Source organism: Solea solea, chromosome 4 (assembly GCF_958295425.1).
Source record: "Solea solea chromosome 4, fSolSol10.1, whole genome shotgun sequence".
Classification (NCBI taxonomy): Eukaryota; Metazoa; Chordata; class Actinopteri; order Pleuronectiformes; family Soleidae; genus Solea; species Solea solea.
This window is the reverse complement of record NC_081137.1, coordinates 17223887-17250175: the sequence shown is the minus strand read 5'-3', so window position 1 is coordinate 17250175 and position 26289 is coordinate 17223887. Positions and strand designations below refer to the sequence as shown.

At 39.4% G+C, this 26289-nt stretch overlaps 1 protein-coding gene across 4 annotated transcripts in view; it reads right to left on the bottom strand.

Annotated features, from left to right (window-relative positions):
• The window catches only part of LOC131458298 (protein turtle homolog B-like), a 93049-nt gene that overhangs the window by 53640 nt on the left and 13120 nt on the right, over positions 1 to 26289 (bottom strand). For all 4 annotated transcript variants that reach the window (XM_058627279.1, XM_058627281.1, XM_058627280.1 and 1 more), the window contains exons 2-3: positions 18200 to 18391; positions 9957 to 10103 (exon numbers count right to left, since the gene is read on the bottom strand). In XM_058627279.1, the coding sequence (XP_058483262.1) occupies positions 9957 to 10103; positions 18200 to 18391 (339 nt within the window). The remainder of the gene's footprint in view (positions 1 to 9956; positions 10104 to 18199; positions 18392 to 26289) is intronic.

Genomic DNA, 26289 nt, shown 5'->3' with positions numbered 1-26289 from the left:
TTGGCACTTGATGCGCATGGACTGCAGTGTGTGTGTGTGTTTGTGTGTCCCTGTGTTATACACACAGCACAGCATAGTGAGCATAGAATCTTAGCACCAGACATGATGCAAGTTTGTCATATAGACCAGGAAAACCAGTCTCATAGATTGGGATTCTGGGATCCGGCATTTCTATTTGTGAAGAGGGAAATTAATATTCTTGCCTTAAAGTCAAAGAGAAGTGACAGAAAACCTTGCACAATTTTGATTATAAACCAAATAAGTCAAGTTAGTTAATGTGGCATCTTGCGCTCTGTGACCGTCAAAAGGATAACCATTATAACTAATGGGTAAACAGAACCATTTATAGAAAATGGTTGATTTTTTTTTTTTTGCTATGAGCTGACATTTTTATCCAGCACATTACTGGAATTCAAATAAATAAATAAATTAACAAAGCGGGAAAACATCAACTCATTAAATGAGTAAAAATGAATAAAATATTAACATGCTATTTATGGAGGACATTTAAACCTTCCAATGCATGTTCTCATGCAGGAGGTAGGGAAGCTTGACTAATCAAACAAGTTATGGAGGAAAACACTTGACGATTGAAGGTATTTTTGGAATGCGTCACAGAAAGTTTATGTGCTTCTTCTCACAACAGGAAGAAGTTCTGGAAGATAAGACATGGATGGATTTTACTGCTGGAGCTGTTGGTGCAGACACACACACACACACGCACACATACACACACAGGATGCTGTTGAAGTACAAGTTGGGATTCTGTATTCTTCATGATCACACCTTAGATTGTCTGGACTTCTTTCAGCAGAGTGAGAGCAGTCGACGTAAGAGAATCTCATAATGGACCAATCAAATATTCAACCAAGCCATATAATAATCGTTCATCCATTTATTTCATTGGTAAAACTTGTATACAGTGGCGCTAAGAATGTGCAATCTAGAATGTCTATAAGCTTGTTTTTTGTTCTTCCCATTTTCAACAACTACAAAAAAAGCACCTTAGCATTAGTAAGTACTCAAAAATGTTTAAAAAATGAAATTGAATTTGGGAAATATGTTACAGTTCAAAGTTGGCTTGGCTAACAAAAGAAAAACAGTCTATTTTGTGACTTCTACACAATTTTTGCTATTCCTGTTTTCTAAAAAGAAAAATATGCGATATAAAATGTATCATAACTTTGACTCAACACAAAAAATATATTTTATAAAGCCTGACGATGACGTGACCTATAAACACCCCCACCCCCCACCCCCCAGGAGTTGTTAACGGATCTTTACCAAGGGTAAATAAAGGATCTCATCGCTCATCCTCGAAATTTATATCTCACACTTTTACCACTTTAAATGACTGTAAAAGTAGCAATAATGTGCCAGACATGCTGCATTTAAAAAAACAACAAAAAAAACAAACAAAAAAACATTGAAATCCTCTTTAGCTCAGAGACTGTCTAGATTATGGAGAAGGATGATCACACAAGACAATTGGCACGTCTTCCTACCAAAACACACTTAAGCTGTGTATTCAGGTTTCCCAATCTCCATTTAACCCACTGTATCCATTCTATTTACGAGGAAGCGTCAATGATTCTATACAGAATTTTTTTTTTTTTGTTCATAAATCCTGTTTTAATATTCTCATCCTAATCACTTTAGGTCTGAGACTGATCTGCTTACATGTTAATCCTTCACCCTCTCAGTCGCTAACATGTCATTCCATCTGCAGCCATAAGCCAGACAATATTGTGCTAATTCTACACAACATTTGCCTCACTACAAGCATTAACTGTGTAAGTACTCGGTCCGTGCGGCTTCTTACATATACTGCATACTATTTCTTTATCAGTTTGTTTCACATTGAAAAAAAAGCTCCAACCTTGAGAATCACTGACCATCATCATCTTAGGTCTCTCTAAGCTGTTTATCTTAACTACCTAAAATCATAGTTTTGGATTAACAATAGGTTAAGGGTATAAAAGCCTGAGCTGTAAAGATGTGAAAATGTACCTTATGCAAATATTAATCTTTGATTAAAAATGTTATTAGACTTTATATGTTATATATGTTATATAAATGTTATAAAGATGAGTGTGTTTTTTTTATTAACTATCTTTGGTTTGTGGATGAAGAATTTTAAGGTTTGGTAATGTTTTACTGTTCATACATATATTCACATAATAATACAATATTTATCTGGAATTATTGTTAGTGTAATATTGAGATATTTTAAAATTGTGTATTGTTTTCAATGAAGACAGCAGTCGGACTCCATGAACTCCACACAAACATACACTAAACTAAACCATATTTCACCTCCTTGCGCACTATGACGACGGTTAAGCATTGATACTGAGAGATAAATTATTTCAGGGCGCTGTGAAAAAGTAAGCTCGCTCACACCTCCACCTTTTCTAAAATCAGTGTTGTCATGAGAACTGCACTTGTGAGCAGGTACTACTTTTTATAACTCTCCTTAGTGTCGTGTTCACACTTTACTCCCAGTTACTGATCGTCGGCTTCCACACGGCTTTGTAGTCAGCGGTTGAATTATGAAAGAAAAACAGAGGTGTTTGGAGTTTATTTAAAACAAAGTTGTCCTCTTCCTTCTTTAAAAAAAAAATAAATAAAAAAGGTACAGGAAGCAGGATGTTTTTTGTCATTACTGATCAATAATTCCACATTCTAATTTCACCATGATGTAAATCAAGAGGTCCGCACCTCCTCGAGGCTCCGTTAACAACCTTGGGTAAATCAACCAATAGAAATCAAGGCAACCGATAAAAATGAAAAAGAGTGGAAAATATACACCATTAACCGCGTCTCAATATGGGCAGAGAGTCTCAGAGATGGATAGTTTGCTGGGTACTCTATCACGTGTGAAACGAGTGGATCTGTCTGTGCGTGTCTGATGAAGAGCTCAGGACGCATGGCCACAATCCAATACTGTTAGTATTTGAACATTACGGGTGGCAGATGCATGTATGTTTTAGCAGAAAAACAGAATATACATTTTTTTTACCCTGTATTTTAATTATTTATTGTGTAATTCTAGACTGCATTTGAAAGTATATTGGTATTATTATGCCACCCTGCCTACAGATGAAACTCAATGATCAACTCTAACTTACATAACATATTTAACTCCTTATTGAAGAGTTTAGTTTTAGTGGTGTGTATAACTATAGACCAGGGGTGTCAAACATACTGCCCGAGGGCCAGAATCGGCCCACCAGAGGCTCCAATCCGGATGAATGATGAATCTCATGTGTAAATGGTAAAACTTGCATATTAGTTCTAGTTGTTTATAGGTTATTATGCTATAACTTTACTGGTGTGGCCCATTTGAGATCAAATTGCACTGTACGTGGCCCCTGAAGTTTAACACCCCATCTATAGACCAAGTGATGCTTATGTTAATTTAAATTCATGGTCATTAGCTCACCAAATGATTTTATTTCGGTATTTGATTGCACTTAAAAGCTCCAAACAAAAATGCCAATGGCCAATATTGTAACACTTACACATGCCCTAGAATTTTCAGAGATTGTCCCATTTTAGACGGTTGAGTTGTGTCACTTGCTCAGATTTGGCTTATTCTAAAGATGAGGACAATTCCAGTCACCATAAGATAAATGGATTATATTATATCTACAGCACAAATCCAGGTAAATTGGTACAACAGGAAAACAAATTGGCACAGTGCTTATTTTCCTCCTCGACATAAGAAAGCAATGATTTATGTGAACAATACAGGAATCTTGACTATCTTGGTTGAGTAAAATTAGTTGTTTTTTTTGCATTTCTAATGACCTGAGTCTCCTGGATAAGAGATTGTAAAGGAGGTGTTTTTTACCGACACATGTTTCTGATGATGCTATAAAAGCAGACAGAGCAGTCACTATGTGCCTGTATCTCGACTTCGACTAAATAACTTCCGACTTCATGAGCTTCCCCTACTCTGCGAGCTTGTTGTTGTTCTTGTCCAGTGAACCAGAAATGAGCCCCACTTTTTTACTGACACACACAAGGAAACAGATGTTGGTATTTTCTTGAGCTAGAAATCTTCACGCTCAGCTGTGCTGTGAGTAAGCACGACTGTCTGAGTGGGTCTGATATGATCCCAACAGCAGAGTAATGGTGGACAAAAGATAGAAAAGAAACAAAACAGGTCTGTTTGTACTATGCCTCTCTGTAATTATGTAAAAACCAATCCACTGACTAAATATTGCTGTTTGCAGCCGATTGTGTAGACTGGTTGGTAATTAATTGCGTATAGCTGCTTCACAATAAACAATTTAAAATAAAAAGATCAGGGAACAGTAAGAACAAAGGGCTGATGTCAATAAGTACCGAGTGGAAACAGTAAAAGCTTTTAGGCCTTGTTTTAGACTGCAGGCCAAATTGGACTTGTAAACATATCTGATCAGAATCTGATCTTCTTGTTCACATTACATCACAAGTGATCAGATGCGATCTGAGTGTGTCCATATTGACATACTCTAGTTTAGTTTTCCACATGGATTTCTATAGTTACAGGCCACGTCCCCAGAAAAAGGAGTATAAACAAAATAAACAAAGTGAACGAAAGAAATCTGTGCTTTTTGGGCTGCAGTCTAAGCAAGGCCAAAGTCTATTCTCAAGCAAAGACAAAGCGGGCAGTTCCACAGGAGGTCTAACTGGGGCCTGACCCTGAACACACGTCTTCCAAATGGATAACACATTTATTAATTTCTTCCAATGATATTGCACTGATGGGAAAAACAGAACTAATGTCATTTAACATTTAGAGCTCCACAATATGACTTCTTTTTGTATCTTAACTGTCTGTTAACAATAAAAAAGAAATAGACTTTTGGGCTCTTGAATTTTGAAGCACTGCAGAATTGAATCATAATGCTGTTGTGAGGTACTCTGGGAAGCTGTATTGTGGTATACTTGAATGAAAAATTACCATTTATAGAGGCTTTTTAAGCTGTAATAATTGTATTACAGTTTAACTAATCAAAGACAATCCTCCCCGAGCATCAAACTCTGTCTCTGAAGATTGTAAAACATCATGGAAACCTCTCTAGAGGACAAGAGCTGAGCGACATCTGGACTCATTTATAAAGAGCATATTAACATTTGAAAGTGCAGAGGTCCGTCCATTGATTTTCTCCCACTTTATCCTCCACATGAGGGTCACAGCTGACATGGGACAAAAGGCAGGGTACGTCCTGAAAAGGTCACCAATCCATCGCCGGGCCAGATTTAGACCGTCTAATTTACCTGGTCCCAAATCTGCATGTTTTAGGACCTTGCTGTGAGACAACTATGCCAGCCACTGCTCCGCCGTGTGAACGTGCAGACAGACGGCATCATAATAATTCATAATTATCACTCACTGGCTGACAGTATCCACCTGCAGAGCTTAAAATAGAAGGAAAGTAGTGAACAACACTGTAAGTGGCACGGCGATGATAAGAGCTATTCTGGTTTGAAATGAAGGGGAGAGTGCACCCTTCTAGGAGCATCTGTTTCCCCTATGCTGATACAGTATCACACAGTGCATCCCTGTGTGGTCTGATGTGATGCTGACTGTGGTGACACAAACACCTCTCAAGTGCAGGCGTGGCAAAAAGTCCAACATAAGGTATCAAGGATTCACTACACACCATAAATTCTGCACTTACTTCTGAAAGAAAAGAAAAAAATGCAGCTTTATTGGAAGCATACAGTTAAGTACTGTATTTATATTTTAAGAGGATGGTGTTTCATGCAGTATTTGTCTTGTCTTATGGTTTGAGCACTCCAGAGTTGTTGGTTTATTGTGTGAGACAAGCAGATACCGGAGGACATGAGTAAATCCGTGTGTTTGTGCATGTGTCAGAGAGGGAAAGACAGAAAGACACAGTGGAAGGAGAGAGAGAGAGAGAGAGAGTGGGGCTGTTGTGCAGCAAACAGGCACTGCAGAGTTCTGCAGCAGAATACAGAAATGGCAGGCGGGGGGGTTGAGCTGAAGCTATTTTAGGAGGAGTGGTTGAAGACCTTGCTTTTTTGGCATCACCTCACTCTGGATTGGGGCCTGCGCTGTGGGAGTCGGCGAGGTAACGGTGGGAGTCTAAATCATCTTAGAAGAACAAAGTAGACAAAGTCAAGTTTCCAAGAAGATGGAAAGTGGGATACTTCCCACTGGACAGTATGAAAGTGATCCTCTTCATACTTCCACACGAGCCATCCATTTTCTAATCTGCTTAACAGAATTCATCTGACAGCTGCAGAAACTTAAAGATGAAGTGGTTCATGAGTGAAAGATGCTGTTGATCTTCATATAGAGAGTCTGCGCATGTGTCTGCTGGTTGCTGGTCTTCCATCCACTCACACCTGTTGTTATTTGTTATGTTGTTCTGAGTCCTTCTGAGTCTAGTGGTCATTACTACAAGACTTTTCCACATGGACCAGCCAACAGCAATTACAAACTCCAAAGGCCAACCAGCACATACAACCGACCAAGTGTCAATAACCTACACCAGGTCCCCACACTCAATAACAAGGGTTTTATATTTCCCAGTTTAAGATAACTTGTAACTTGGATATTATCTGATGTTTGGTTATGCTTAGTGCCATCAAGCCTTGACAGAATAACTAACAACATTGGTATATTAATGATAGTACTGCTGCTTCATTTGTTAATAAGTTCTCAAAATACAAAATACGATCCCTCAGAGTAACATCTCTAGCCATACGGCGGCTAATATAGCTACCACATATAAAAGCCCATTCAGAGTTTCAAACGCCACCATCTCAATCCAACTAAACTGTTTAAATCGGTTTGCCACTGCTTTATGAGCAACTTGGAGAATATTATTAATAACTCACTTTGAACTGGCATTTCCCCAGCTTCTCTCAAAGTGCTGTACAATGCTGAAAAAAAACTTGGATCCATCTGTACCCAGTGCAGCACTATTTCTAATTCCCCACTGCTTAGCAAAATCCTTTAAAAGAATAAAATGTCTATAATCAGCTGGATGAATACTTGACATCTTACTGCAAATCGATCAGGATTTCGAGCTAATCAAAGTACTGAAACATCTGTCATAAATCTTGTATAATATGAGAGCCTCAGTCTTTTCTATATTATTAGATCTCACCTTAGCATTTGATACTATAGACCACCACATATTAATCCACCAACATAGGCTTATCTGAACAAAGTTTTGAAAGTGTCAAGTCCCATTGCATAGGAAACGTTAGATCCTACTCGAACCTAACACTTCCCCATTATATTCATGTTACGCACAGTGTTGTAATGTAACAAAGTACAAATACTTTGTTACTGTGCATTAGTACAAAATTCATGATTCAACTTGTATTTTTACTGCACTACATTTCCCTACAGTTACTAGTTACTACCAAATAAAATCAGAAGAAGAAGAGTTGGTAATGTCTGTATTTGAGCTAGGATTTAAGACAGGAATTGAACCAACAACCTTCCATTTGAAAGACGACTCGTCCTTCCACTTAACTCCTCACTTTTTTTTAATACTTTTATTTCTAAAAGTTAAGTACATTTTATATCAAAAAAATGTTAATTTTAATATTTAAGTACAGTAAATGTCTTATACTTTAAGTATCCATTTTAGTTACTTTATACACGACTGGTTACGCATTTAAAGTTCCCCTTAAAGCGACAATAGATACATTGATACAGTGAGACAAGGCATCTATAGTGACAGAAAGTAATTCAAAAAGTACAGCTGAAGGTTAAATAGTGTTTCCCTCCTTGGATCTAGACTAGGTCTTGTATTTCTTGAACCTAAAAATCTCACAGAGATCGAAGTACACGGCTTGCACAACAATTACCGCATCCTCACAAACGGAGTAAATCCTCCGCACACATTGTGGAAGGAGTTTGCAGGTGACGCGAGTTCACAGGAATGAGACACAAGTGTTAATTTGTAGCGGAAAGGCATGAGTGAGAAAGCACATCTCACCCACGGGCTGTGTGCATATTTTCTAAGAACGTACATGCATACACTGCATTTACAGAAATAACAAGAGTGAAAGCTGAATGCTAAAAGTAATACTCAGTGACTGCTGTTTGACAATGATAAAGAGACGTGGGATATGAATAGAGGACTGCACTGCAGAGCTTTATGGAGCAGGGCCCTGAGCACAAATCAGTCTGGAAGTGCTACTCCTCCACAACACAAGCCACACTTCAAACGCCTGGTTATGCATTCAACACACTCATGACAGTAATGCCACAGATGATGCACATCGCTTTTCTTATTTAGTCTCTGTTCTTCTTTCAGTTCTGGCCAACCCATGTTTTGTTGAGTATAAGAATGTGGCCACAAACACCAGACTGAACACCCTGGTATGCTGTGAAGTATTGTACAAACAGACTGAGATAAGGCTTAATCAAAGGCGTCACAGTGGAGAGGTGGTTGGTACCGTCGAGTTACAGTGAGAGTGTTTCTGGCTGGAAGCTAGCTTTGGAACTTACAGTCCAAAGCAAAAGACTGGGGTTAGGTTCATTGAAGACTCACCCGATGTCTGCTGGGATTGACTCAAAAGGATAAGAGTATATGATGTATGGATTATTACGCCTAGTTCACACTGGCTGTGTTTGGCTCCACCAATACGTTATGACTTTATATTCCCAAATTGTCTGTTGTCGTCTGTGTGTGTGTGTGTGTGTGTTTATGTATGCCAATGCAGATTCTCCTGGACTTAAAAATCCTGAGTTTGTTTTCTTAAATTCTCCTGCTTGGTTTAAAAGGTTCTTTGTGAGGATGCAATGTTTTGATTTTGATTGCAAGAGAGCAAGAGAGAGTGTGTCTGCAATGCAAACTTTCTCAGCTCTTCCCTGTTGATTGTAAATGAACACATATAAATTGGTTCATTTAAGATGACAGTTGGGTATAAACATAATCAGGTTGTTATCCTTTGTTAATTAAGTATGATCATTGGTCCTCCTGGAACCTCAGCCTCATCTACTGCCTTTTTGCTGAAGAGATGGAGAGAACCTGTCGTTCACCTGATATAATTATTACAACCTACACCTGGTTTTCCTGTAGTTGTAGCCTCCACTTTCTCCACAAATAGTTTTAAAATGAAATGCTGATGCTTTTCATGTATTCAGATTCAGCTTAGACACTAAAACTGCCAAAGGTGTCCGTTTTATGTTATATTGACGGTAAAATGTCAATATCATCATGAACAGATCTTCTCTCTGTCTATTTTTGCTGGGAACGCATGAAAAATAGAGAGTTCACACAGGTGCACTTAAGTTCCAAAGGTCTTTTCAGTGGGTTAAAAGTAAATGTTGACAAATCTTCACAATCAATCTTCATTTAATGAATAATAGACCCTGATGCATCTCATGTTTTTGTTCATACCTGCCTGTGGGGCTCTGACAGACAGACCCCAACTTGTAAAAGTACATATGCCACAGTACAGAACACACCACCACAACGGTTAAAGACCAGGTATCCTTCCTGGTCTGCTTCCTCCAGCTAGACAAGCATAACGGTTTTTTTTTCTCACCTAAAAAGCTAATCAGTAAAGCAGCAGGTTCTCCCCAGAGTCGTGGATCCCTGACCCTGCTACCACTTCTCTGCTGTGCACGTGAACTTCTGTCTCCTCATACTGCAACAATTAATCACCGATTAATTGACGCGTTACCGAATGCTAAATTAGCTCTGTGTTGCATCTTCAAATAGGTTATTTGAGGTTCTATTAAAAATGATCACAGGAATTTAATAAAGAAAATAGCTAATTTATTCATCGAGATCATTAATCAACAGATTCTATTAACCTAAAAAAAAAAAAAGGCAATTATCCTTCATTGCAGTCTTACTCAGGTGTATCATTTCAAAGGCGTAACCTCTGTAACAGCATATAAGTCCAGATATGCACCACATCCATACACACAGTTCACTGATATGACGTAAGCAGATGGTCCTTACCATTGACGGTCAGATGCACCCAGCTACCATTGTGGAAGGTGTCGTACTGCTGTTCCAGCATCAGCACCTTACACTCGTACCAGCCCTGGTCGTCTGAACGCACATTCTCTATCCGCAGGGAGGACTTGCCGTGCAGAGTGGCGCGGCCTGGCCGAGCGAGACGGAGACATGGAGTCAGCAGGAAAAGGGACAAAGGAGGTGAGAAGGACAGATGGATTGAATTTAATGAGGGGAAGGGAAGACACAGGTGAGAGGCGAATAAACAAAGAGAAGAAAGGAGGGAGAGAGAGAGAGAGAGAGACACCGGATGAATGTTAAAGAGAACCAACCTTTGAACGTGTCAGATATAAATATACACAGGTATCACAGTGTGGGTGTCTCACAGCACGTAAGACCCGTGTTTGATGCACAGAACATCAAATGCAGCTGTAACTGCACAGTGACACCTGCCACTTAAGCTTCACTGCATCCAAGACATCGTCTCCGTGCATGTCGGCCTATTTTAGACATGTGCCGAGGCAAGGGCAGGTCTTCACTCCCTTTGAGGGGAGTGAAAGTGAGCAACGTGACAACAGCCAGCGCTCGCGGTAACACAGGAGTCACAGTCCATCTCAACACAGATGGGGTTCCTGACTTGGTGACTTGGAGTCATGGAGAGCTGCAGTTTACTTTCACAGATCAAAAGCGGGAAAGAGCGGGATTGATGATGTCACCCCCGGGCAATCTGGCAACTAGATCATAACAGATGGCAAATTGGAATTACGGGTAAACAAAGTGCTTTCAGGGCGCATTGTCTGCTCAAAAAACATCAGCATTATCAAAGCCTGGCTGTCCCTCATTAACCCCTCACTCTCTCTCCCACCCTCTCCACTCCCTGGGTATTCCCTGCCTTTAGAAATCTGCTCTTTATCAGGACACACCGCGTTAATACAGGAGCAGCTGTTGGCTGACTCACTGCCATTCAAAGCAGTGTTCTGTGTGTGTTGTGCGTCCTACAGACGAGGGACGGATAAATCTTACGGATGACTCCACGTACGTGTACTGCAAAGGTATTTCTATGTCTAAACTGTGCCTAAACTTATACTGATGATTTACAGTTTAAATACTTTTATTCTCATGGACTGTAGCTGCAGTTATGACGGTCAAATGGCACTTTTCTACGACGCAGTTCTGGCACAACCCTAAGCTAGAACTGTACAGTGGAAAAGCGCCAACACTGGATAGCTAGTTATCTTGAATAAATATTCATTTGTTTTTCCAAAGGGGACATATATCAGATTATGCATAATCAGTATTCAACCACGTCTCTGTAGTCTCACGGTTGAGTAAATGTAGCTGTGAAAAAAAAAAACACATTTATGGAGTGAGGACTACGCTGATTTATATACACAGTACTATAAAGTATATGAATCTGTGTCTGTTCACTTGTTTATATACCATGTGCTCTGACTACACTTTAAATGATCTTTCCTACTGACTTGTGTAGGGGTCGGGAATCTTTGATCTGTAAATTTATAATAAGCAACACACTTGGCAGCACTATTTGAGCACTAGGAGGAATTAAAACACTGAACCAAAAAGTCATTTGGGGTGATTCTCTCCAATTGTAACGTTACAGCTGCTTTTGTCCAAACAAATCTTCAAATCTTTGTGGATCCACGCATGATTTTCTGAGCCAGCAAATTCCTTCCTCGTAAACTCATCAGTGATCCAACACAAACGTCCCTTCACCTTGATAATCATCAATGTCATCATCATCAGTACCATATAAAATCTAACACATGGTTACAGAAAAACAGCTTCAGCCATCGCTTTGGAAATGTTAGTTTTTACATTTATTATGACTCTAATAAAGATTTCATAAAATTTGAAATAGCCCTAGATTGGAGAATATTCTCCCCTTACTTTACTGATTGACGGCTCCATTTTGGATTTGATGCATTCAAGTATTAAAGTTAATAGTGAAACATAATCATGTACAAGTGTAAACATGAATGTTTTTACGGTGTAAAAGTGCACTCCTGCAAATGTTTATGCTTAATCTAACTGCTATAATCCCAGTCATACCCTGTATGAATGTTTATGTACATATATCAAGATAAACGTAACAAATCTGTTGCAGTGTATTCTAAAGAAATGATTACTGAATATGGATACAAATGCAAAAGTCCTATTTTGAACAATCCAAACAAAGTGCAGGAGAGCTTTCATATAAAACACCTTCCATGTATTTCGTGTACAATTTTCGGGAACATTACCTCGGGTAAAAATTGCCTGCGTTTCTTTATACGAGTACAAAATGGAGATTCATCCTGCCAACTGTAACTGTAACAAATAAAAAAAAAAAAAAGAGAAAGAGAAGATAACATATTGGGAATATATTAAACTCCAGATAAGCCGAGGTACGCTTGAGTCGATACAAATTATTTCTGGCTTCAAACTGAGGGGTCTTTTCATCCAAAGTTAGAATATAAATGAGGCAAACGTGATGCAAAAAAAAGATGCTATTTATATCCTGTCTTCTCTTTACATCTATATTCATTTCAGAAACAGAGATACAAACTGCCATGTCAAACACAATCATAATAATGAGGCACAGCAGTGATAACAGTGACAGACGCTGACATGACCTTCATACTCTCTGATGTCTGAGGTCACATTCGGCTCAGTTATTACACAAAATCTGTGTCGAGTGCAAACACCAGCGCTGCGCTCTCTTCACTTAACGCGGTGTAAATGCTAAATGCACGCAGCTGTGTGATGATGCAATGACTACAATTACTACAATGCAATGTTCTTCTATGGGAATGTAACAGAAGTTTAATATACCATATATCACCATGTGTATGCGCTGCATAAACACTTTGAGATACAACACGTTTACACAAATGGTCCAGCGTGTTGGTGAGACTGCAGATTGTAACAAACTGAAAACTCTTCCGACTAATATGAAGCACACTCTGTGGTAAAGTAAATATAAACATGATTTTTTTTTAATCGTATTTATTATCTATTGTCTATTTTTATTTTTTAGGGAATTTCACAATGATTAGACACCGATATAATGATTATACACTTATTTAAACATACATCCATCTTCTACCACTTTATCCTCCACATGAGGGCTGCGAGGGGCGCTGGTGCCACATCCAGCCGACATAATAGTGCGAAAGACGGAGTACACCCTGGACAGGTCGCAGGTCCATCACAGAGACACAGAGAGACAAATAACCATCCACTCTCACACTCACACGTATATTCAATTTCGAGTGTCCAATTTGCCTATTTCGCAAATATGTAAGTTTTTCGACTGTGGGGGGAAAGCGGGAGAAAACCCACACACACATGGAGACACTGGGTTGCGAACCTGGGTCTTCTGCCAATAACCACAGCAAAAATACAACCTCTGTGACAAAGGTAAAAATTTACGCCCCTCCCATTTCATCCTTATCACCATCCATCCCCTCATTTTTTTGATTTAATTAGCTGTTTAATGACAAATTTATGAACGAGATGCCCTGGCAAAGCAGTAAAGATATGAGCACTCGTAAGATTTAATGTTACATGACAAATGAACCCGTGACACAGATAGTTGCACTGTGTGGCTGTAAAAATGTTTCTTTTGTGTCAGCCTTTTAAAACACAAGCAGAGATGATGCCATGAGTATGTAACCCAGGCTTTACAGACTGTGTTTTAAAACACAAAACCTAGAGTGTGCGGAATCTATTCCACATCAGTGCTTCTTGCACACAGCTGGATTATACACCACACAACTGTCCAGACAGAAGTGTGTCCACACAGCGATACTCAAACCAGTCAAATGACCATAAGGCAGCAAACTTGGCAACCCTTGGCGGGACTTTTGCTCATTATAGTAATTACAACACAAGGCCAGCTGTTCCTTTGCCCTTGTTTTGTTCAGTCAGTGTAACCCCACGTCTTCTCTCGGCTATCAGGTTCCTGCAGTGGACACATGGCAGACTGTCACACAGCTCCAGTTCTCATGACTGGCATTTACTCTGATTTCATGAGAGGACTTTTGTTCTGCTGTGGGGTCGACACATCTAAAGCAATGCCACTGATGTGGTGGAGGCAGTTCTTGCTCCAATTCTGTTGTTGCCTCTGCCAGGAAGAGTTGTCTTCTGGACTGTCTGTTGTTGCCTGCTGCTTATGTTTTTTTGGAAATTCTGCTGGGGCTGGTGGAGCAGGATCAGACTCTGGAGAAGATCCATTTAAGGGACTACATAGAGGACATTCTGTGGAATGGATTGGGGGATAAAACACAAGTAATGTCCAAATACTTACACATTTAAATCAATGTATGAAGACATGGTTTTCATGTCACAATATTGAGGGTATTATGTCATTTATATTGGCGTTGTTGTTGTTGGTGGTGGTGGTAGACTATTTTCAAATTCTTATTATAACAACAATAATAATAATGATTATATTAGAAATAATGATAATATAGTGATAATGATGATATTACCAATATTATATAAGTACTATGAGTATTATTATTGTTACTAATGATTATCAGGATTATTGTGTATATGATGATATATCAATATTACTATTGTTATTAATGATTATCAAGATTTGATGTATATGGTGATATTGATATGTTAATATGCTTCTATAATGACATATTTATTTGAGTATATATAAAATTAAATATCCCTATAAATGGGATCCGATAAGTTTTAGATTAATGATTAATCTAATCCCTTTTTTTGTCATTTATATTTTATGTACATGTTTCATGTTCAAAATAAAATAAATCATCATCAACCGTGCAGCATAGTTCCTGTTAGTTTTTAATGGACTTACAGAATGTAACTTTCTAATTTAATATTCATTTATCCTCTGAATTGGCTCTACTTGTTTTATGAGGCGAGCGTTCTAAACTTGTTCTGTGTCACTGTGCCCCCAGGAAAAAAGCAGATTTTTAACCCCTCAGAAAATATCATTAGGTCGAGTCGTTTTCAAATGTCACCATTGTTCTGGACCAGTTAAAAGATCCTCAGTGATGCTCGGGGACATTCAACAGTAGAAGTCGTTCTTCCATTTCCACATTTCATTTGAAATGTTCTATGGCGTCCTTTATGCACGTCCATCAGTGTGTGTGTCTAACCACTTCCTCTTTACATTTTCTCATGGAGTCGTTATATAATTGGTCTGCCTCTATGATTCATAAAACAACAGCTTGTTGTTTGTGACCAAGGCGGAATCTAGGAGACTGTGCCGCTGTGGTCGGCTTGACTCGTTAACCCTTGACATCTAAAAGAGGGCACAATATACAGGACGTCTTTGTGTGTTTCAGTAGCTCTGACCATGAACTAGTAACACCCAGCAACACCGTGCTGTCTCACGCCATGTGTTTTCCAACTGAATGTGATGTGCTATAGCTAAATGTTTGATATGATTGTTCGTATTAAACAACTGTACATGCAAAAGCCTTGTTGCACATGAGGAAAACAACTATCATCACTGTCAAATCTGGTGAACTTTCTCCATTGTGACTTGGTCAGAGCACACAGATCTATCCTCAGGACTGGAAACAGCAAAAATCCATCATAAACAAACAGTAAACTTAATTTGTCCAATACCATTAGCAGCGTCGTTAATGTCAACGACAGTATTTCAAGATTCAGCTCCCGGGCCATTTTAATAACGGATTTCTGGTACCCGTTCCAAATTGCTAGCTACAAAGTCTGTATACAGTATATAACATTTCTCTCTCTCCTGTTCCTGCTGATTTAGGACATAGGATTTCAAGATTATTTTGATGGTACATCAATTTACAACAAGATTCATCCCAAGTGTTCACGTGGCATGGATCTGTGCCGCAGGTGCACCCTTGCTAAATTACAGTGGGAATAATACATAACTCCTTATATAGACATCCTGGGGGGGGGGGGGGGGTGTTTATAGGTGCCATCTTCGTTTTTTTGTTAAATTATGATTAATTTTAAATTGCATATTTAGAAGTCGTTTTTATTTTTAGTTCATAAAAATGAGCAACGTGAACTTTGAAATGTGACATTTCTTAAAAAATGTGAGTACTTCTTCTTATCAGATTGCCTATAGGTTGTGCCCAAAAAAAGGATATAAGACACATTCTTATAGCTTCTGTTCTTCAAAGATTGAGCAGGATAATGCAGTTTCACTCTTTACATGATCCAAAATACGTTGCACTGAACCACATTTAATATGCCATGATATAAAAAAAGGCCTTTGATTAAAACACATTCCAGAAGGCAGGGGCTAAGCACCGAGTTCAATGATCTGAGGAAAAGAAATCAAAAGCAGGCAACGGGAAAATCTCTCTCACCTCCAAACTAAATCTTCACACAGTGCATACAAATAATCGCGGGTGGGGAGGGAGCTGCTGCAACCAAATGCCATCTCATTAAAGCTGTCGGCATTCATTAGTCAACAAATTTATTACAGTCTACCCTGGTAAGCACACACTGGAAAAAAAGGTGGAAAAGGTGTTGATGACGAGGGTGTAATGACTTGGTTTGAATTCTTTTATCAAATGAGGTTATAATGTTATAATGTGATTATATAAGAGACTCGGTTTAATCTGCTCGTGAGCATAACGCCACCGCTTTAGCTGAGATACGGTCAGATAGTGGGATTAACACAAATCTTATTTATGAAAACTTTGATGCCCTTAAAGGTCTTACAACTGGACAAATAGCAATGAATACACAACGAGCAGCAGAGACATCCTGTGTGGATGTCATAAGAGGCACTGCAGGGTGAAGAGCATATACTGCATGACTGGGACCTGATTTACACCTGGTTTATGATCAGACTCTATCAGACAGAGCTCAACAATATGAAAGTGCAGGTGTATGCATGGCGGCCCATGGCCACGTGGAAAGGCTTGTAAATGAAGGGTTAGCACCAGGTCATTAAAGGCTGGGGTACCGCTGAGCAAGGCACCTAAAATCCATTGCTCCCCGGTAGAGGTGTCACAGTAGAATATTGATCGAAACGACCCCAGTGTGACGTCCTGCATGCATGCCAGAGGAGGAGAAACACAGTGTTGTGGTTGTAGCCATTGTGGCACGACTACACGTTACCTCCTCCCGTCAACCTGAAGCTGCTGCCAACTAATAGTAACCATTTAGTTGGCCTCATTTGGTCCTTTAAAAGCCCTTGGATTTTGCATCTTACTGCAAAGGTGTTGCCTTATTGGAGGTCAGAGGTCAGATTTAGTGGCCTTAACAACAGATTGCTGGACCTTCAGAGCAACACAGAGCTACATGACTCTCTATGACTTCTTTTTACAGTGAGTTTCCAATTGACTGGTTATTGTTACATTCAATTGACAATTAGGCCTTAGTTGCAAACAAATGATGGACATTATATCAGTCATGACGCCATGTAATTGAAATGGGAATAAAAAAAATGTATGACATAAAACCAACGATCCTAGACTAAACTAGGCGCTAAAAGAGAGAAAAAAAAGATTGAGAGTTGAATTGTGACGTTGAAATCGAGGATTTAGAGAATCGTGACACCCCTGCTCCCCGGGCAGGGGTGTATCTTGTATCTTAGGATGGTTCCTATTAAAGGATGGATTAAACGCAAAGAGGGAATTCCCTACAGGGATTAATAAAGTACCAAAAAAATGAATACATAAATAAAAGCCCTTAAGAAGCACGGATTGTGATGCTGATCTGTGTGAAGCCTCTGAGAAGATGATGATTCAGCTGTCAGTAAACACCTCCCCAATTTCTGAGCTGAATTTGTCTCTGGGGCAATGGCCAATAGAATTATTCTTTTCCAGTGCAATTAAGACCTGCCTGCATATGCATATTTTTTTAAATATGATACAATTGCTATTCAATGATGTCACCAAACTATTTTTTTTAAATATATATATAAATGTATATATACTGTATATAAAGAAAGAAGCCCACTGCAGAGTGAGAATCAAAGACACTAAAGGTATTTTTCTGATATTTCTCAGCCTTTCAGATCTAAAGCTCAAAAACAAGCTGCAGGAAGTGAACTGCTGAAGTGAGTGACAGAGGCACTTCTATGAAAAAGACCCTCTACTGCAACTTTGTGACACACATAGCCGCTGTCTGCACAAATTAGGACTATGATGATGAAGTGTCAGTGGGTGCCTCTTGGCGTTTTCTCCCAAGCTTTTCCCAAATCCTCAGTCGAGGCAGCGGAGACGTTTATTGAACTGACTGTGAAAAGAGGTCACTATTCTTACCAGCATACTCTGGGTCCACGTGAGGAGGGTAGAAACGAAAGTTGATGAAGAACGGGATGGGCATTCCATACTTGAACCACTCCACCACGTAGGGCTGGCCATTTAGGGGGAAGGACACGTCGCATCCCAGGATGACGTTCTCTCCTGCACGTGCCGTCACAAACTGGGGCTCCTCTCGCACTCCGTGGGCACCTGGGGGAACAGTATGCGTGGGTCAGCCTCAGTGCATCACTGGTTTAGTCTGCACACTTGATGTACACATGACAGTGTGAAGCAATTAACACACATATGGGACATGATTTTGTTGTAGTTCTGAGTAAAAGAATGAATGCTGTTGTTGTATTTTTGATCGTTTACATCAAATAAAAAATCTTCGGATCTTGCATCAGTCCAGAGGTTCTCAACCTTTTTGATACCAAGTACCACCTGAGAAAATCCTGAGCTCCTGAAGTAGCATCATCGCCAACGTTAAAGTAAAGTGGTGTAAAAAGGCCTCGTGAAATTACATTAAGATGGAGCGAGAGATAAGGTGACTCTGATTCCTCAGCTCCACTCTGATCACATACCCTGGTATTGTACAGCATTACTGAATTTCCTCCAAGTACCACCAGAGGGCGCTCGCGTACCACTGGAGGTACACGTTACCACAGTTTGAGAACCGTGGCATTAAAATACAGTGTGCGCAATGTGATAATGTTATAAGTAAGACAAATGAAAGTCACATTGGAAATATTTGGGATTTCCTCCCAGTTGTTGAGACTGTAAATTACAGAATTTATTATGTGTAGGTGAATTTTTGACAGGTTAGCCGTTTCTGTTTACTCACAGACTTTACAGTACACAGCTGGATGCAGTCTTGCATATACAGACAGATGGTGAGAGTGGTATCCACGATCTACACTTCACTTACTTGAGAGTATCGTAGTATTTAAGGTATGGGGGGGAAACCACCTGTTCACCCCCTGCCCAATGATCTCGGTCCCTCACCTCCCTTATCATCAAGCCTGCTTCTTTACACATTAGTGACATCATTAGTGACATCAGTTTGAAGTAAATAGCTTAGGTGTTTGTTAAGCTGATTCCACGAGTAAACAGAAACACCAGCGTGCACATTAGAGATTGCTGTGATTAGAATCTTTAGATATCAATAGAAATTCACCAAGGGAGTGAGATTTTTGTGCGTTCGAGCTGAAACAATTATTATTATACTATTATTTTGATAATCGATGAATCAGTTTGAAGCTTTTTTCATGATTAAAACAAGATTTCCGATTGTCTAAGCTTCTTAAATGTGAGTATTTTCTTCATTTCTTTGCTCTGGATAACAGTAAGAAATCATTAAAAGTAAATCATTTTGGTCTGTGGACAAAACAAGACATTTGAGAACATCATCATTTCCAGGTTTGACGAACACCGATCAACATTTTTTTAAGGTTTTCTGACATTTTATGGACCAAACGATTAATCGATTAATCAGGAAAATAATCGACAGATTAATCGATTATGAAAATAATCGTTAGTTGCAGCTCTAGTTTCCATTGATCAGGACGGCAAAGACAGCGTGCAACAAATCCAATAAAGCACCTTGGCCCATGGGTCGAAAACAACATAGTGAACACATGCAGACATATTAATGTGATGGATCTCAGTAGAAACTATTTATCCCGTTCATCTGACAGAGTGAGGGCAGACAAAACCATCAAAAAGGCAACGTGAATGACAGTAATGCGCCCGCTGTTAAAAAAGCGTAGGGCCCTTTAACCTCTCCCTGAAAGAATCCAGTCATTCAGCTCGGTGAAACTTTGCATCTGTGGGCGAGCTGCCGGACAGCCACATCGATCCCAGGCTAATTACTATGTAGCTGGGCTTTATGAGCGGAAACCTGCTGTAGTAGCATTTTACCAGTCGATGCGGCTAATCAGATGTACTCACTGCTCGTCCCTCTGTGGCCTGTAAGGAAGCCAGGCAGGAACGCAGATGACAGCCGAGTGCCAGCCGGCCTTTCTCATTAGTGACGGCACAGCGGTGCAAGTTGCGTGCACCAGGAACCAGCGGGCCTCAATCCATTTCACTACTTTCACCTTTTTGGTGTATTGTTATATTATGGAGCAAAGCACAGTATAAATATGCTTCGGTAAAATATTGTCAGAGATTGACCTGAAAGACTGGAGTCCTTTTTATTCCAATGACCGTTGAATTCATCTCTACACCCAAGTGAATATGTTTTTAATCCACCCAGCTTTGACTGAAGGAATTATGTAGAGACCCATGCTGAGGATCGTAAAACGACCATCAGTAGTGCGCACAAGTTCTCCTCAGCTGACCTACACAATTAGTCTCAGCGTAATGACTCTCCATGACGGCGAGTTTAGCATAAACAGCAGAGCACGTACTGCATATTATCCCTATGGCAACTCCCAGAAATATTACATGGAGATTGCAACTGGGACGGTCCAATACTGGTGGAGATTTCCTCTCACTGTGGTTGCTCAGTTGGTTCCAAAAAGCCTGATTAATTTGAGTTGTGCCAAAACATGTTGACTTAACGTCATCGTTTCAAATGAAATGTACAAACTTAAAAGGCATCAAAGCAGACGGATCAAACTTTAAGATGGATTGAGTAACTATGATTGTTGTAATTCATTAATATTATATGGAGGGAAATGCTTCTCTATTGACTTGTCTGTAATGTTTCAATTCAATTGGCCAAAACAAGAGCAGATAAACAGCATTTGCTGTGTGTAACAGTAACAGAACAACAACAACAACAACAACAACAACTGGTTGTAGATGACAAACTGACTCAGTCCCAACAATTGATGTTTTTTCCATTTTGCAATTACCAGAATGTGCTCTCTGTAGAGCAGACCAAACAAATTACTTTTCTGTAATAACGGAAAAATCTGTTCCAAGGCCACATGTAAATTCTCAGCAGTGTTAACTGATTGAACAGCCTGAGCTTTTCACTGCATTTTAGAGGGCTGAAGCAAAAACAGGGAAAGTTTCTGCTCACCTTGGACTGAGGTCACTGTTAAAAAACCCCAAAACAAAACTGTTGAAGGTTCTGTGGTAAACAGAAGATGTTTATTTTAGGATTAGACCCAAGTGTGAACAAACACAAACCCAGCAGAACACTGCAGCAGTCACCCTGTGAAATACCATGCACACTAATGGACTATTTGTGAGCACATGATTAATACATGCAACTAACTTTCACACGGCATGTGTCTCACATCATGTATGAAAGATTTTTTACAGGCTAAATATATATATATATATATATATATATATATATATATATACACACATATATATATGCATAAAACATCAGTGATGTGTATCAGAGGCAGCATGTGGAGATGTCATTTGATGTGCATGTGTGCTCTCATACTGCCGACAGAACCAGATAACAACAGAGCAAGTGTGTGCTTTTCCCAGAGGTGCCCCCCCCCACCCACCCACACACACACACACACACACACACACACACACTACCACAAGCAGGCAGCACTACATGTTGATTGGCTGCTGGTGACATCATTGCAGATAAAAAAAAAAAAGAAAGAAAACACACAAGCCCCTTGGAAGGTATGACTTCACTGTTTATAACTGATGAGATGGAGTGGGAGACAGAGAGGAGAGACACACATGTACACACACACACACACACACACACACACACACACAGCAGCACCTACTCCTCCCCGCCGTAGGGGTTTAAGCTCATTGACAATCAAAGACCCAGGGGATGGCACCATTGCAAGGCAAAATCATTGAGGTGTGTATACACACACTCTCTCACGCACACGCACACACACACACACACACTAATGTAAGCAAAGGGGAAAAAAGAGGGGAGGAGACTCGACCAGGCGTTGTGTAATCACGCTACATTGAACTCACTATCAGAATCAGTAGATTGTACGGCAATAACAGATAAATGAAAGAGGAAAATGCAGGCGTTATTTGAATTAAACGATTTTCATGTGGGGGTAGGGTGGCGGGTGGGGTATCAAATATCCATGACGGAGTTCAAATTTGTAATTGCAAGATTACGTTTCATTTATCTCAATAATCCCGGTCCTAGAGACTGGGTGGTGGTAGTTTTTTTTTTTTTTTCCCACAGAGATTGTCTTGGGGTCGCCAAATACATATGTCGAGTCTTTTAAATCAAGAATTATTGCACACATAGAATAAATATTGAAGTGTTATCTCTCAAAATCTCTAGAAAAGGTCGACCTGGTTAAAATAACACCAGGTGTCGTTGGAAGATGCAATCGTAAGAATAATTGTAATATAAATTATATAATGTGTAGGCTGACTCCCATTGTGTGGAGGCAGCCTACACTGTGGCTAAGTGGGGATCCATTATTGACTTAATTATTTATTCTTCTCCTTATTAGTATTATGATTATTATTATGTATATACTGTATGTGTTATTTATATTCACTTGTTTTTCCTCATCTTCCTCACCACAATCATGGTATGGCCAGTATACGTCTGTACTTTACTTTATTCTATCTTTCTTTTCTACTCTATTTTAATAATCCCCTTTTAACTTTTATATTCTGTTGTGAGTTTAATATCCGAAATTGTCTCGTCTCTGTAACTATTTGTAGCATCTATGTTGCTACCTTGACCAGGACTCCCTGGAAGAAGAGACCTTGAATCTCAACGGGACACGTCCTGGCTAAATAAAGGATAAATAACTAATAATAATAATAATAATAATAAATATATATGAAAGGTTGGGGAAAACAATGATCTAAAAAGATCTGCAGTGTTCTGTGTTATCAGCAATGCAGCTGTTGTATAGAGAAGTGAAGAGACTTTGATCATGTTAGCCATGGGACACCATGACTGCAAAGAGATTAAAAGATAGATGTGGTTTGAAAAGTTCTCTGTTAGAAAATGTCTGTTAGACAAAAGAGCTTCAGTTTATACAAGTTGATCACAGACGACTCCTGAAAGTAGCTCGTGAGAAGAAAATCGCAATCATCACGATCTTTCTTTTTGAACTGACACGGAGAGCTTTATTTTCAAACTTCAGAATTCAAATTCTAAAATGGAAACACGCAGCTATTCTTCTCCCCTCACTCTTTTCCTCCTTTTGTTTTCCTCGTTTCTTTTTCAGAAGAACAGAGTGTTACATTTGTGAGATTAGGACGTTCTTTTTCTTTGTCTCACTGTGTTCTTGTACGACGCAATTAAAAATCCTCTGTGATTTTCCGAGTGATATTTGCTTCGAGGTAAAGTGGAATGAAAGAATCAACTGTTCCACATGCAGGTAGAACAGAGCGACACTGACGGCACAGACGGACTCGCCGCCAGTTTACAGCCTCACAGACGAATGCTTCTCCATATTTATATGAGGTGACAAATGAAACCGCGCATGAAGATTCATTGCGATGCAATAAATAAACAATATGACTGGAGCACAACACACTCACGGCTTAGCATTTAATCTGACACTATGTGTTGGCACTTAAAACCAAGAGTACACTCGAGCTTCGGTGTCCCCGTCGCAGCTGCTCCCTGGGCTGCGTCGTTCCTGGCACCGTCTCGCAGCCACAACTGACCCATTCTGCTAAGTGCCAACCAAAAAATGAAAAATAAATGAGATTTTTTTTTTTCTTTCTTACACACAATACATCAATTATTGATGACAATAGCGAGACCCGAGCGCTATCATACAGCCGAGCATGCCGGCACCTGCACTTACTCCTCCTGTGTCTTATTCTGAAAGTTCAACTCAAGTTGTGGTGATCATTAAACACCCAGGCCTGTGAAATGGATGGAGGATTTATAATAATGTTGCTGGGCAGAACACGAAGCCAAGACAGTGCTCAGTCTATTGGAGGCATATGATATACAAGCAGTAGTTTAGCACAACATGTGACACACTGTGATCGGCTGATCAGATCACAGTGTTACTATTGTTCCTGGTGCCCACTGTCAGTCTTTTAATTAAAAAAATATATATGGTGGTGTAAACTAACTAATCTTAATTTATCTGGGACAATGCAGTGAGACACAGTGGACATAAAGTGCATCTGCACATAGAGAATACAGCAGTTTGCTAGTTTGCAACTCCTGTCCCTGGCTGGGCTTTTGCAAAGGCTTAATATGTGTTTATCATTGATTTATTTTTGCATTTCATGTCTTTTAATTTGTCCAAATAAGATCTATTAATTCAATTATTCCAAAGTAAGTGTTGGGGCTGCAATAAACTAATTGATTACTATTCATCCATTCATTCATCCATTCGAGTTCAAAGAGGGATACTGGTGGTGGAAGGAATGCAGTTCTTTAAAATCTACATTTTACCTGTTTAGGGGCATTTTGTCAGCCAGATGTCATATTGTTTTTTGTTTTTTTTTGTTGTTGTTTCTTTACATTTTATTTCACCCAACAAATGTCAACCTCCTGGTGCTGCAGCACGGGGAGAAGTCAGGGAATGAATAACATCCTCGTTCTTTCCATCACTGCTTCTTAACTCCACCATCTGCCACCAAAATCTCCCGATTTAAATCTTCAGGCTCCAAGTTAAGCAGACGCTACAAAAGAAAACTGTTCACAGAACTGAGTCAGTCGCAAGACAATAAATAAAGGAACAGAAAAAAAAATAAAAGAAGAAGAAGAAGAAGAAGAAGATGCATTTGTTTCTATACTACAAGTTAAAAACAAGATCCTAAAATGAAGTTGTGCTGAAACAGACTGAATGACTGAGCACAACAAAAGAAAAGTCTGTATTCCTACACCCAATGAGGGAATAAAATCCCATCATCATCAATGGTTTTCTAACCAAAAGGCATTAGAATAGGCCACGAAGAGCTTCTTTTCCAGTGCGGGATCAAAAACAACTACACTACACTTTTAGATCAATAAAGCACAATGTGCAACGCATGCAATCTACAGAGTATTCACTCTGCAACTGAAAACACTGAGCAGCGGTGTGTTTAAATTAGGAGGAAAACACCCGAAACACAACATCCACAAAGTGAAGAGACTTTGCTTGGATGGTGTGCTCGGGGAAATTGAATTGCTCGTTTGTGTTTTAGTGCTCGCGCTACGATCCTCATTGTAACCAAACCACCAGGGTGGCTTAAAACACTAATACTTCACCAAAGGGTGGAAGACTTGACCTAATTCTGGCTCCTTCTCCCAAGCAAGTGTTGCTTATCATTTGTAATTCAAAAGAGATCTTCCCAACATGCTGCCCCCCCCCCTGCAGCATGTGGACAGAGGAAAAGAGAAGCTGGAAAATGTTATGTTACTGTCTTTGTTACTCGTTACTACCAAATAAAACCAGAAGAAGAAGAGTTGGTAATGGTCTGTGTCTACGTAGCACTCTTCTAGTCGTGATGAGCTGCTTATACGCCACAGTTTTGCTGCAACATGTGTCTTGCACAAGGACATATATAGACAAGCAGAGCCAGGGATTTAACCCACAACCTTCCAGTTGAAAGACAGCTGTTCTACAACAATTCAAATATAATGTCAAGACTTAATATTATAGTAATATTATAAAAAGTGCCTTCAACCTTGACCAAAGTCATAGTCTGGTAAGATAATTGTATTTTAACTCAAGTATCCTTTTTAAGGTACTTTATACAAAGTTGATTGTATAAAGCTGGTGCCAATCTCAGCTGACAAAGGGTCAGTCCGTCACAGGGCCACATGGAGACAAACAACCATCCACTCTCACACTCACACCTCTGGTCAATTTAGAGTGTCCAATTTGCCTAATCCTCATATTCCATGTTTTTGGATTGTGGGAGGAAACCGGAGAACCCGGAGAAAACCCATAGGCTCATTTGATTTATCTATAATTTGTCAATAATTGCCTTTTTTGAGTTGTGTTAGGCGTTGTGTGACTCCTTATGCTTCGTAAAGGCGATCAGGGTTGTTTTAAATCACAACTTCTGTATTACCTTTAAAAATATTGTCACGAATAAAATTATTATTGAGCTATGCTTACATTAGTAAGCAACAAGAATGGAAATGTTCTAAAGAAACTGTTCCTAAGAGGGCATTTTAAGATGTTTACTAAAGTGGTGCTTCAATTTTTGAACTTGTTTCAGGCTGC